This window comes from Littorina saxatilis, unplaced genomic scaffold (assembly GCF_037325665.1).
Source record: "Littorina saxatilis isolate snail1 unplaced genomic scaffold, US_GU_Lsax_2.0 scaffold_2936, whole genome shotgun sequence".
NCBI lineage: Eukaryota > Metazoa > Mollusca > Gastropoda > Littorinimorpha > Littorinidae > Littorina > Littorina saxatilis.
The window spans coordinates 1-12,000 of NW_027128982.1; the positions used below are offsets into that span (position 1 = coordinate 1).

Consider the following 12,000-nt stretch of genomic DNA (forward strand, 5'->3'; position numbering starts at 1 on the left):
TGCCGGAGCTTTTGCACTGTTGATAGAAGCCTGTCTTCCAGACTTCACTAACATCCTGCAGGTCGTTGGTGTCGCTACGGTAAAAACGTGGCCTGCCGCCTTCCATGAGGAGATCCTTTGCGTTGTTGTCGCTGATGGTGGCGTTGACACGATAGTAGTGGATAGCAGGAGGGGTGGTCAAGTCTGTGCATTGGCCGTTGTTGAAAACCTGATCAAGAATAAAGTACATTTTCGTTGTCATAATCAGTTTGTGTAGCTATGTTTGTGATTCTTGTGACATTGACAGTGTAGGGGCACGGGGTGGTGGGGCTCATCCTACACGTCATGAGGGTATCGAATAGGATATTTATTTTTTTTATCTAGCGACATTTCATAATCTTATGTTTTACAGGTGCCAGTACAATAAGGAAGACATGATTGGCAAACAAAAATCGCCCCCCTTCTTTTTCACCAAAACATTCACCGTTCTTCTTTTAGATTACCGTCTTATTTGTAACATAATGCAAAGTCGAAACTTTTCAATTTCATCATTCATTACTCCCTCCAACCTAAAAGATAATCGTCCTCCTCCAGATTGCATGTATGTAGTGGTAGTTGGCCTTTAAGATAAGACATTTGGTTTAAGCGTGTTTTATTCGTTTTCTTTGATACACGTTTCAAACAATAACAACATTAAGAATGTTAACAAGCAGACTGCTTATGGACACGTTCTAAAAATGATAATCAATACACATTCCGATAACAAACAGATAAGACATTTGAAGAGCATGCATCCTTTCCACAGTTTCTTCATCCACTCCCCCAGTATTGGCGTTAACCGGTAATTACCGGTATTTTCCCGGTTGAAATGAGAAAATACCGGAAAATAATTTGCTGCCGGTATAACCTACCGGTTGATTTTTGGAACAACCGTAAGTTTATCGCTGGTAAAACAACAAAAGCAGTACTCTGAGTTGGACTCTCACTGGTTCCATGACCAGCCTACCTTTTTGTCTGGATAGTTTTCATCATAAAAGTTTGTGTTCCAGTTTGAAAAAATATTAGCGCCATCACTGCTCCCCTCCCCATCCCAAACTAAAGTTGTTACTTCATTTTCTGATTGCATCAATGTTGTGGTGGACCCAAAGGTTTGCCTTTTGAATTTGACGAAATCCTTCCGCAAAACAAGAAATAATGACTGTCTTGGGTTGTCAAAAAATAAACGTTCCTATGACTAACTTTTCTTGTTTTACGATTTTTGGAACGCTAGCAGCCAGCAGTTTTTGGATTACTTGCACAGAATCATGTGCGTTTGCACCAGTCATGAAACTCTAAAAAAAAGTACATAAACATTGATTCTGAATTTTGAAACGTTGGCAGTCTCTTTGTTTTTGGATTTATTTTCTAAGGACAAACGATTTTCTGAGACGTCCATATTCCCTCCCTTGCCTTCCCGTTACCTCCCCCTCCCCCTCCCCCGTCCCCTCCCACCCCTCTAACCAACGCACTCTTTGCTCTTAACAGTACCTTAATATTTGTATGCTAGAAGTGCCCTAAGATGAGCCTTTCGAAGTTGAAGGATTCTCCCTCACTTTCATCTCACTTCCCCCGGTATATATCTCCAACCAAAATGTTAGCTCCTCCTACAGATTACCTTGATGTTGTAATATATCTCCCCAAAGATGCGTTCCCTGAGGACTATAGAGTCCGGTGCCGTGAAGGAGAATCCAATGAATACGCTGGTTCGATTGTTGCTGAAGAAGCTTGCTCCCCTGCAAGTGGACTCGTTCACTGAAATCATCGCTCTGGTCGCGAGCTCCATCTGATAGCACCCGGACAACTGCCAGTCACCTTTCTGATTGTTCCCTGCCTTGTTTTCCTGTCATCATTGAAAGAAACATTGAAGGAACTGGCACATGCAGGTCGATGATACGAGTCAATGAGTCAATATTCGTTATTATTCCCCCGGTATAGGGGTGTGTATAGGATTCGGTCGATGTGTTTGTTTGTTTGTGTGTTTGTTTTCGCATATAGATCTCAAGAATGAACGGACCGATCGTCACCAAACTTGGTGAACAGGTTCTATACATTCCTGAGACGGTCCTTACAAAAATTGGGACCAGTCAAACACACGGTTAGGGAGTTATTGGTGGATTAAGATTCTACAAGGACTTATAGAGGGACATATTAATGGTCAAAGGGAAATAACCACACTTGTTAGCAGTGCCTGCTCAGTTGGTGGCAGTGAGAATGGTAAGGACGGGGGTGTTTTTCCTACCTTGGAGGAATTTCTTGTTTAGTTTGCAAACACGCTAGCGTGTGTGACTAGAGTCTCTTTATAAGTGCCATTTTGCAATCTAGTGGCTGCTCCGCCTGGCGTCTGGCATTATGGTGTTAGTGCTAGGACTGGTTGGTCCGGTGTCAGAATAATGTGACTGGGTGAGACATGAAGCCTGTGCTGCGACTTCTGTCTTGTGTGTGGCGCACGTTATAATATTATGTCAAAGCAGCACCGCCCTGATATGGCCCTTCGTGGTCGGCTGGGCGTTAAGCAAACAAACAAACAAAAAGTGCCATTTTGAGATGGTCGTTGGTCTTCTCAAAGATAAAGTTGAATTTCATGTCATGTCATGACTTGTCCTGCCTTAAAGACTGGTTTTTTTTCAAGTGGACATTGATCTTTTCTCAAATGAAGTTCATAATACTGTCTTGAAAACGTTATTATGGAGTTCCGTTTTAATGTCGTTTTATGTGTTTTTTTGTAAATAAAGTTGAAGGTCATGACATTGCCTTGCTCACATGCACTCACCACGATGTGGGTGGGCCCCGTGGGATGAGAATACTCTCCTACCTAGAGCTACTTCAGCGTGCACTGAAGTATAAGAAAACACCAGTAGAGTTACTGCTCCCCTCCCCCTTTATCCCAATCAAGCATCATGTGCCTGTGATCTTGACGTGCGCGTTAGTCTTCTCATGGACGAGGTTGAAGTTCATAACCCCCGCGTTATCAAGGTTGAGGATGTCGTTGATGGACGTGAGGCGGACCCATTCAGTCTCCGACCCTGTTGACTTTGAAGGCGTGGATGCAGCGAAGTCAGGGGCAAATACACTGACATTCTGGAACAAAGGGAGCGAGACCATGAGAAGATGAGTAGTTCTGGAGGTTCTGGACGTGTCTGATATGATTGGCACGCACGCAGATTTAATTTTCTTTCTACATTATTTTTTAACAAAAGTACACGTTCTTTTCTGGGCAGACAACTCTTTAATCCCAAGCAGAGTCAGTGAGGTCCCTTTTGTTGCCGGTGGTTTCGTGGCTGAAGGTTTCATATAGAAAACAAAATATTCGTTATAGCATCCAGTCCGGGCTAAATCATGGCACAACATTTGTTTTTCTAACTGATTTCAATCCTCTTGGGCCAACACATTGAGCCAAACATCTGCGTTAGACTGGCCCAGGTTTTGAATCGGGAAACGCCTCACTGCTCATACAATCAGGCTGTTTAACCGTCGGTTTGAGTTGCCTTTGGTATCGCGAAGCACCTTCTCAACCAGACACCTACCTGGAAATACCTCTGGTTGTTGTAGATGTCCTTAAACAAGGACTTTGGCTGGTGGACCTTGATGTCGTTGTTCGAGTCGCGATGTGCCTGGGTGAAGATGAAGACTGTGATGGCCAAAGCTGTGTTGATCAGCATGCCCAGTGCGATGAATACCCAGCAGGTTTTCTGTAGCTTGCTCTTTGTTCTTTCCTTGCGATGGTCATACCAGGCAACGCAGAAATGTATAAACAGATCTGAAATGTATGTTGTTTTCGTTAAAAAAAAGAAAGGCCGTGGGTGGATGTGGAGGGGGATTGGTTTAGAGGGGGCGGGGAAAAGAAGGGAAACACATACACTTACAAACGCACGCATGCACGCACGTACGTACACTCACGCACAAACACACACACACACACACACACACACACACACACACACACACACACACACACACTCACACACACACACACATATATATATACACATCAATAGTTACTCTTGTATGCATAATGTCTTACATACCTAAAAATACAAGCCCCGCTTTGATGAGCTGAAAAACACTGCTGGGGTCTTCGCGACAGAGTGCAATGAAAAAGCTGATGATGATCTGTGGAACATCCTCAATCCACAGGATGATTGCGGACACTAGGGTCGTGGGTACCCATGCGGCCTTTTTGTCACTGAACTTCTCCATCCACATATTCAACAGATCGAAGATGAAGAAGACACTACTGTAGAGTACAAAACACAAAGATGCATAGATCATTGAAACTATAAGTTACAGACAATGTCTGGTGTTGTACAGTGAAGCTAGTGTGTCAGCTGCAGATCGTTAAACATGGGAGGGGGGGGGGGGGTAGATTCGAAGGATAGTGTTTTTACCCTTTCAGCTGGCACCTCCCCACCCAATCACCCCCCCCCCTCCCACACCCTAAATCCTCCCCAACCCTCCACGTCCGTGTGACTGTTGTATGGAAATTCAATACTGAGCCGCGGGGGAGGGAAGCATGACAGCAAGAGATTCATTGCCGATGGTATCCTATGTGATTAACTGTACTTACCCTATGATGGCGAATGCGAGCAGACTTTTCACAGCTTTTTCGTCCGGCGGTCCGTATACCAGACCTTTCTTCGCTGTGTTCATTTCAGCGAAAAACATCCAGTCGCTGAAGAAGTCGAACAATTCAAGGATGACCAGGAGGATAAAGAGAAAAACGCGACAGCCTGCGTGCATCTTGGTGGAGAATGTGGAACACCTATTCACTTCTGAAAATTAAACAGAAAACGAGAATGGTGAAAAGTTAAATAGAAGACAAGCCACGTGAAGCGTTATCAAAATAGTCAAGATAGTCAATCTGTCACCCTGAAAAAGAAAACAAAACAAAAATCAACATTTAAAACCAGTCATCACCATGTTATTTGGCTCGTTCCAAACCCGAGCGAAGACCGTATCAATAGTAAGACGGGTTGCGCTCGTCTCCGCTACACATGACATAATGTGAACGTAGCACTTACATAAAGTGCGTGCACCATTGTTTTGGCATTAACCAAACTGTTTTGAGAACATTCCCACTAAAATATTTTTTATTGCAATTAGTGGTGGGTTGGATTTTTCTTTCATTTTCAACAAATTAAGAGTAAACATGGCATGTCTATCTATTATATTTTATTCAGAAAAAATAAGGAATACAATACATTTTTTTAATCATATACTGGTGAACATTCTTTGTTAATGACAACTTTCATCAGCGAAATATTTAGTTACTTTTTAAGCTTGGAAGCTGAAATGCAGTCCCATAGTCGGAACTGACTGCTTGACCAACATTTCCATTCATTTGGTTGACAAATCAATCAATCAATATGAGGCTTATATCGCGCGTATTCCGTGGGTACAGTTCTAAGCGCAGGGATTTTTTTATTTTAATTTTTTTATGCAATTTATATCGGGCACATATTCAAAGCGCAGGGATTTATTCATGCCGTGTGAGATGGAATTTTTTTACACAATACATCACGCATTCACATCGGCCAGCAGATCGCAGCCATTTCGGCGCATATCCTACTTTTCACGGCCTATTATTCCAAGTCACACGGGTATTTTGGTGGACATTTTTATCTATGCCTATACAATTTTGCCAGGACAGACCCTTTTGTCAATCGTGGGATCTTTAACGTGCACACCCCAATGTAGTGACATATGCTGCTTTGACATATAACGTGCGCCACACACAAGACAGAAGTCGCAGGCTTCATGTCTCACCCAGTCACATTATTCTGACACCGGACCAACAAGTCCTAGCACTAATCCCATAATGCCAGACGCCAGGCGGAGCAGCCGCTAGATTGCCAATTTTAAAGTCTTAGGTATGACCCGGCCGGGGTTCGAATCCACGACCTCCCGATCACGGGGCGGACGCCTTACCACTAGGCCAAATGGGGTAGGCACAGATCTAGAGCCGCCTCAACTTTAATTAAAAGCTATAACGTCATAAACAATAGTTATATAAAAAAAACACAACCATCTGATTATATATTCTAAAAGAGTTTGTGTGAAAAGATTAATGAAGCTCGCTACAGTAGTTTTACATTTTTTTTTTACAAATCACGGGTTAACAAAAGATCTTCCAGACGCGCGTTATGATAACGAACGAAAATATCGGGGAGATATTGTTTAGTGTATGAAATTCTTACAGTTCCGTTTGTGGCTGCAAGAATGGAATGAATAATTGAATGATTAAATAAAGAATTAACTGAGGAAAAAAACCAAGTTGAGATACAGTTAGGATTACTTATTGTCATTAACAAAAACGAGGCATTGATTTATTCGTTAAGCAACAACAAACAAACAAAACAGACAAACAAAAACAATACATCCAAATCAAAATCAACAACAAAACACAGCAATAATGTTTAGTTAGTGTTTTTGTTTTATTTAGTCGTTCTAATTAGCATGAACGATGGACTTAAACTAACGTTGTTCTGATTATAACTAACGGCGAACAGTAATTCCAATAAACACTAACGACAAACGATCATCGTTTTCATTATCACTGACGATGCGAAAGCGGCACAAAAGAAAAGAAAAAACAAACAAACAAGCAAACAAACACACAAGTCGTTTACCTTTGTCTAAAAGAAATCTGGCGGAATGATTGTGCTTCTTCGTTTTCAAAGACAAATATCTTTCGAGCAACAGAAAACGGTTTGCTTTAGAGGTGAGTCTCTTTGCTAAAAACACACACACAAAAACAACAACCATGAAATACTGTTCGTCTAAGACTAAACGTATGTATAGATTTAAACGAAGCATATCATGATGTAAGCATACGTTTCTATTTTAAGCTTACTGCTCAGACTTCGTTACTAAGAAAGACAGTTCGTTTTAAAAACAACGACAGCACTACTCGGCTTTGACGTAGACCTGTGGAAAACCCGTTCACTGTTAGTTTCGCATTCAAAGACGCGTCCTGTATTTCCCCAAAGTGACAGGCCCGGAAATGCGACCAGGTCAAGGTCGTGAGCAAGATTCTAAACATAGTTTCCAACAACGGTTTTATTTCTGGAGGGTTGAAGTTGAGCGGAAACAACGGGCACATCTTTCAAATTGTCACACTTTCTTTAAAAAACTGATATCAAAACTAGAAAACAGGGGGGCAATAAGTTACAAGAAAATGTAAGTACATTTGTAAATTCACTGTTTGACTCGGGGATTTTTACACATTTCTGTTAGGTTTCAGGCTGAAAGTGATGTACCCTCAGTTGGCCCTCGTACAGAACAGCTATTGTGTTTTCAGCGTAGCAATAGGGTCCGATATTTAGACGAGACAAGTATAATGCCGACGAGTCGAAGACGAGTCGCATTATACTTGTTCGAGTCTAAATATCGGACCCTATTGCTACGCTGAAAACACAATAGCGATTATATAGCTGTTCTGACATTGATTTGTTGTTCCAAACTTACACAATGACAGTTTTTGCGTCGATGCGTTGATCTCAGGTTTTGATAGCAGACGCCGTTTCTTATGCGCATTAGTTTTGCGCAGGCGCCACACTGACTTTGGAAAAAAACCTCGATTTGACAACACAGCTGCTGAAACAGCTTTTTATATTTAGTCAAGTTTTGACTAAATATTTTAACATCGAGGGGGAATCGAAACGAGGGTCGTGGTGTATGTGCGTGTGTGCGTGTGTGTGTCTGTGTGTGTGTGTAGAGCGATTCAGACAAAACTACTGGACCGATCTTTATGAAATTTGACATGAGAGTTCCTGGGTATGAAATCGTTTTTTTCATTTTTTGATAAATGTCTTTCATGACGTCATATCCGGCTTTTCGTGAAAGTTGAGGCGGCACTGTCACGCCCTCATTTTTCAACCAAATTGGTTCAAATTTTGGTCAAGTAATCTTCGACGAAGCCCGGACTTCGGTATTGCATTTCAGCTTGGTGGCTTAAAAATTAATTAATGACTTTGGTCATTAAAAATCTGAAAATTGTAAAAAAAAATAAAAATTTGTAAAACGATCCAAATTTACGCTTATCTTATTCTCCATCATTTGCTGATTCCAAAAACATATAAATATGTTATATTCGGATTAAAAACAAGCTCTGAAAATTAAATATATAAAAATTATTATCAAAATTAAAAATATAAAAATTATTATCAAAATTAAATTGTCCAATTCCTTGTCGGTTCCTGATTCCAAAAACATATAGATATGATATGTTTGGATTAAAAACACGCTCAGAAAGTTAAAACAAAGAGAGGTACAGAAAAGCGTGCTATCCTTCTTAGCGCAACTACTACCCCGCTCTTCTTGTCAATTTCACTGCCTTTGCCATGAGCGGTGGACTGACGATGCTACGAGTATACGGTCTTGCTGAAAAATGGCATTGCGTTCAGTTTCATTCTGTGAGTTCGACAGCTACTTGACTAAATATTGTATTTTCGCCTTACGCGACTTGTTATTAGTTCATTCGAATACAACAAAAGGAAGTTTGAGTTTTTTTAAATTTTGAACAAGACTACTAATGAAGAAGACCAAAACACAACATCAACGGAAAACTAGAAACAACTGAAGAACTAGGATGCAACAAGGGGAGGAGAAGAGAACAGCTAATCCGTACAACGCGAACAGACGGCAGCGAAGTTTTCAGTTTGGTGAATGGCATTTATACTTGTCTCGTCATGAAGCGAATTGTTCAACCTCAGTTATAAACGACTACATGAATGTTAGTGCCATGGGTTGAACATCAATACTTCAGAGGGGAATTGGGGTATTTAGTGTGGAGTTACGAGATAAGAAAAGCCGAATGCGAAAGTTTGTGTCAGTCGGCAACTTAGCTCACACAGGCACACAAAAACGGCTGTTCCGTTTTACTCCCCTGTTTGTACTACATCTTTCGACTTTGGGCATTTTGTGGTGTTTAGGGACAGAAAATAATTGGTTTAGTCCTGTTTCATCAGGAAGTTAGCAGAAAAGGGTATGCTATCGACATTTGTAAAGCTGAAAAACATTCCCGAGAAGAATTTCAAGTTGTCAGTGTGTGCTGTTGTTGATTGAAACATCGTGTGGTACAGATGGGTAAACCGGAACCATGCGTCTTTGTTATTGTCAATATGCTTTTGGATATTGGCAAAAATGGCCGACTTCCGTAGCATTATGCTTTGATGATCGGAAGAGACCATCCAATCACAGCCCCCGAATTCCCCCACGTGTCCATCAGAATAGCTATATACACCTATGTGCGTTAGTGTATTCAAAACACTATAAAGGCGGAGTCACAACACACACATTCTTACGTGTCTTTGATCTGATTCATAGTCTCATTGCTTAAAAAAAAAAATTATGATCATATTGATGATTATGTGAGTTGTTATCAATTCAAGTTTTAGGGGATTTTTTTTTTTATATGTTTGTTTCATCAATATACAATTGGCAGCAAGAGAAAAACGCTGTGGCCTATCATTTGCTGGGGGGCTCATAATCAGACGAACATGCAGGGAGAGCAACATAACAGCGTCTGAAAGTAAGTTAATGGAATAAATCAGCCAGCATCACAGTACGCTGTTGAGAAACAACAACAACAACAACAACAACAACAACAACAACAACGACGACGACGACGACGACGCTACAACAAAATCACTGTTGTGCTTACCTGAAGTGGATGAGGCTGTCTAGCGTGTGAGGTGTAATTTTGGAAGACTTTCGGCTTTGACGCGTTCAGATTCCGTGAAAATGTCTTTTTTTTCTGTAAGTAAGAGACTTAATCCTCACTCAGGTAGCTCTAGCAGTAACAGATCGATAGACAAGCGTTGGGTTTGAACCGCGATTTTCTGTATTTTCATTTACCCTACTTCAAACTCTAAGTCATTGAAAATACATGTGCTAGTTCCGGATTAGATCACGTCGTGTCTGCTCAGCTCTCTGGTGACAATAGGCCTACCGCTCTCAGGGAATGAGCCTTTTCATATAATTACAAACATAAACGAGAACTTACCCAGTAAGTCGAAGTTTGTGTAGAATTCCATGAGTGTAGTTTATAGAAACGGAGGGATATATGAGATGCGCATGCCGGAAGTCGCCATACTTTAACGCTCAGATCAATTAAGGAACGACCCTTGATTGATCTAATACATTTTGTGTAACCAAAACAATTAAATGTTTTTTCTTGAAAAGTAATTGTCTCCCTTAGCAGATCTATACTGCTGACACTATTTTGCATTATCTGCAAACCAGTTAATTGGGAAGGGCATAATAGCTGTACGGGAGGGCATATATCCCTCCGTTTCTATAAACTACACTCATGGAATTCTACACAAACTTCGACTTACTGGGTAAGTTCTCGTTTATGTTTGTAATTCCATATCATGTAGCTTACCGAAACTACAGGATATACGAGATTTCAAAGTTGGTTTCACAAAATAGCATTGATTGTTCACACATACAATTGTTAACACATCATATGAGTTGTCGCCCTGCGTGAGTTAATGTTTATTTTCTTTAAACATGTTCTTCAAGAGCTCACCGGCAACATAACAAATATGTCTGATTCAGACAAAATAATTTTTCAAACAAATGTGACAGAACATTTAATTTTTCAAGATACCACTTGATTAAATCACTAGAATACTTGGAAACAATTCAACCAAATAAAAAGTTTTGAAAAACATCTTGTTTTCCTTCTCTCAATGACTTACTAGATCTAGTCACAACCAAACATGATTAATATTGGCAACTGGTATATCCATACCATTACCAAACATGATCTATGCATAGCATTTCACTTGCATTTCAAACCACAAACATCCAAAGGTTATCTACCATCGTTTGGATTTCAGCTTCACTGAGTTAACACAACCAATGAGTTCAGTTTTTCTTGTAAGCGAAATAATTCAAAAGAGAATTCTTTTCTCCTCGCCTAGTTTGCTGCTCATTTTCTACAGGTCGCTTATAAAATTTGAAGAAAGTTTTCGCATTTGACCATCCAGCCGACTTTAAAATGTCATCAATAGAAAAACCACTATTCAACATAGCAGATGCTGACGCTCCCCTGAAACTGTGTGACGTGAATTTACAAATATCAGCGTCAGCGAGGACATCTTTCAACCACCTTGAAACAGTGTCTTTACTTGCAGGCCCAAACGGCCGTACGTAACAAAGCAACAGTTGGTCATTGTTTTTCCTCAACTCTGTTGTACGCTTGATATATTCAAGTAAACAGTTTACAACACACAATTTTAGATCTGTGTATTTGTGTAATTCGAGGGCTTGTTGGTGATGTCCAGGTCTTGTATGCTTTAACTTGTCAACCACCTGAATAGTGCATCCTGTCTCATGAAACTGAAGACAGCTAAGCTTAACAAAATGAATGGTTTGGACCCTCTGCGCAGTTGTTATCAAAAGCAGAGCACAAAGTTTCTTTGTCAACTCTTTCAAAGACAATTTTGAATTGTGTTCTTTCCTTTTGAAATGTTCTAATAACACTGACACATCCCATGTTGCCTTGTATCTTGGTAAAGGTGTTCTCATTTCAAATACACCCTTCATGAACCTTGTCACCTTTGGGTGCGTACCTATCGACCTTTCTTGGTCATAATGCATGACAGTAGAAATTGCACTACGTGCAGTATTGATGGCACTGTAGCCAAGCCCCTCTTCAAAAAGTTCAGTGAGGAAAGTCAGTACCAATCCTACAGTTGGATGAAAGGGATTACTGTTTCTTGTAGAACAAAACAATTGCCAGCGCGCAAGATATGATGCATATTGTCTTTTCGTTGACTCTCTCCACGATGCACACACAATGTCACATGTTCTGCCATGAAATCCTTGTGCTTGGACGGCTTGCCTGATAATTGAACTGCGAGTAGTTGCAGTTTGTGATGAAGAGGATGGGCTGCCTCTGAGTGCGGCAGTTGCAGAGTTGTCTTTCCCTGAGGTAAGCGAACAGGCTGCTGTATCAGAAGATTCAGCATTTGG

General features: G+C 40.7%; 1 protein-coding gene across 1 annotated transcript; it reads right to left on the minus strand.

Annotated features, from left to right (window-relative positions):
• Positions 1-4: 4 nt before the first annotated feature.
• On the minus strand, positions 5-4,785 carry LOC138957276 (uncharacterized; the record flags this gene model as incomplete). The annotated part of the gene is made up of 6 exons (XM_070328413.1): positions 4,583-4,785; positions 4,044-4,252; positions 3,543-3,775; positions 2,917-3,096; positions 1,634-1,858; positions 5-208 (listed from the first exon to the last, which is right to left on the minus strand). Coding segments are annotated over exons 1-6 (1,224 nt in total), but the record flags the coding sequence as incomplete, so codon positions are not given.
• Between the last annotated feature and the right edge of the window lie 7,215 nt (positions 4,786-12,000).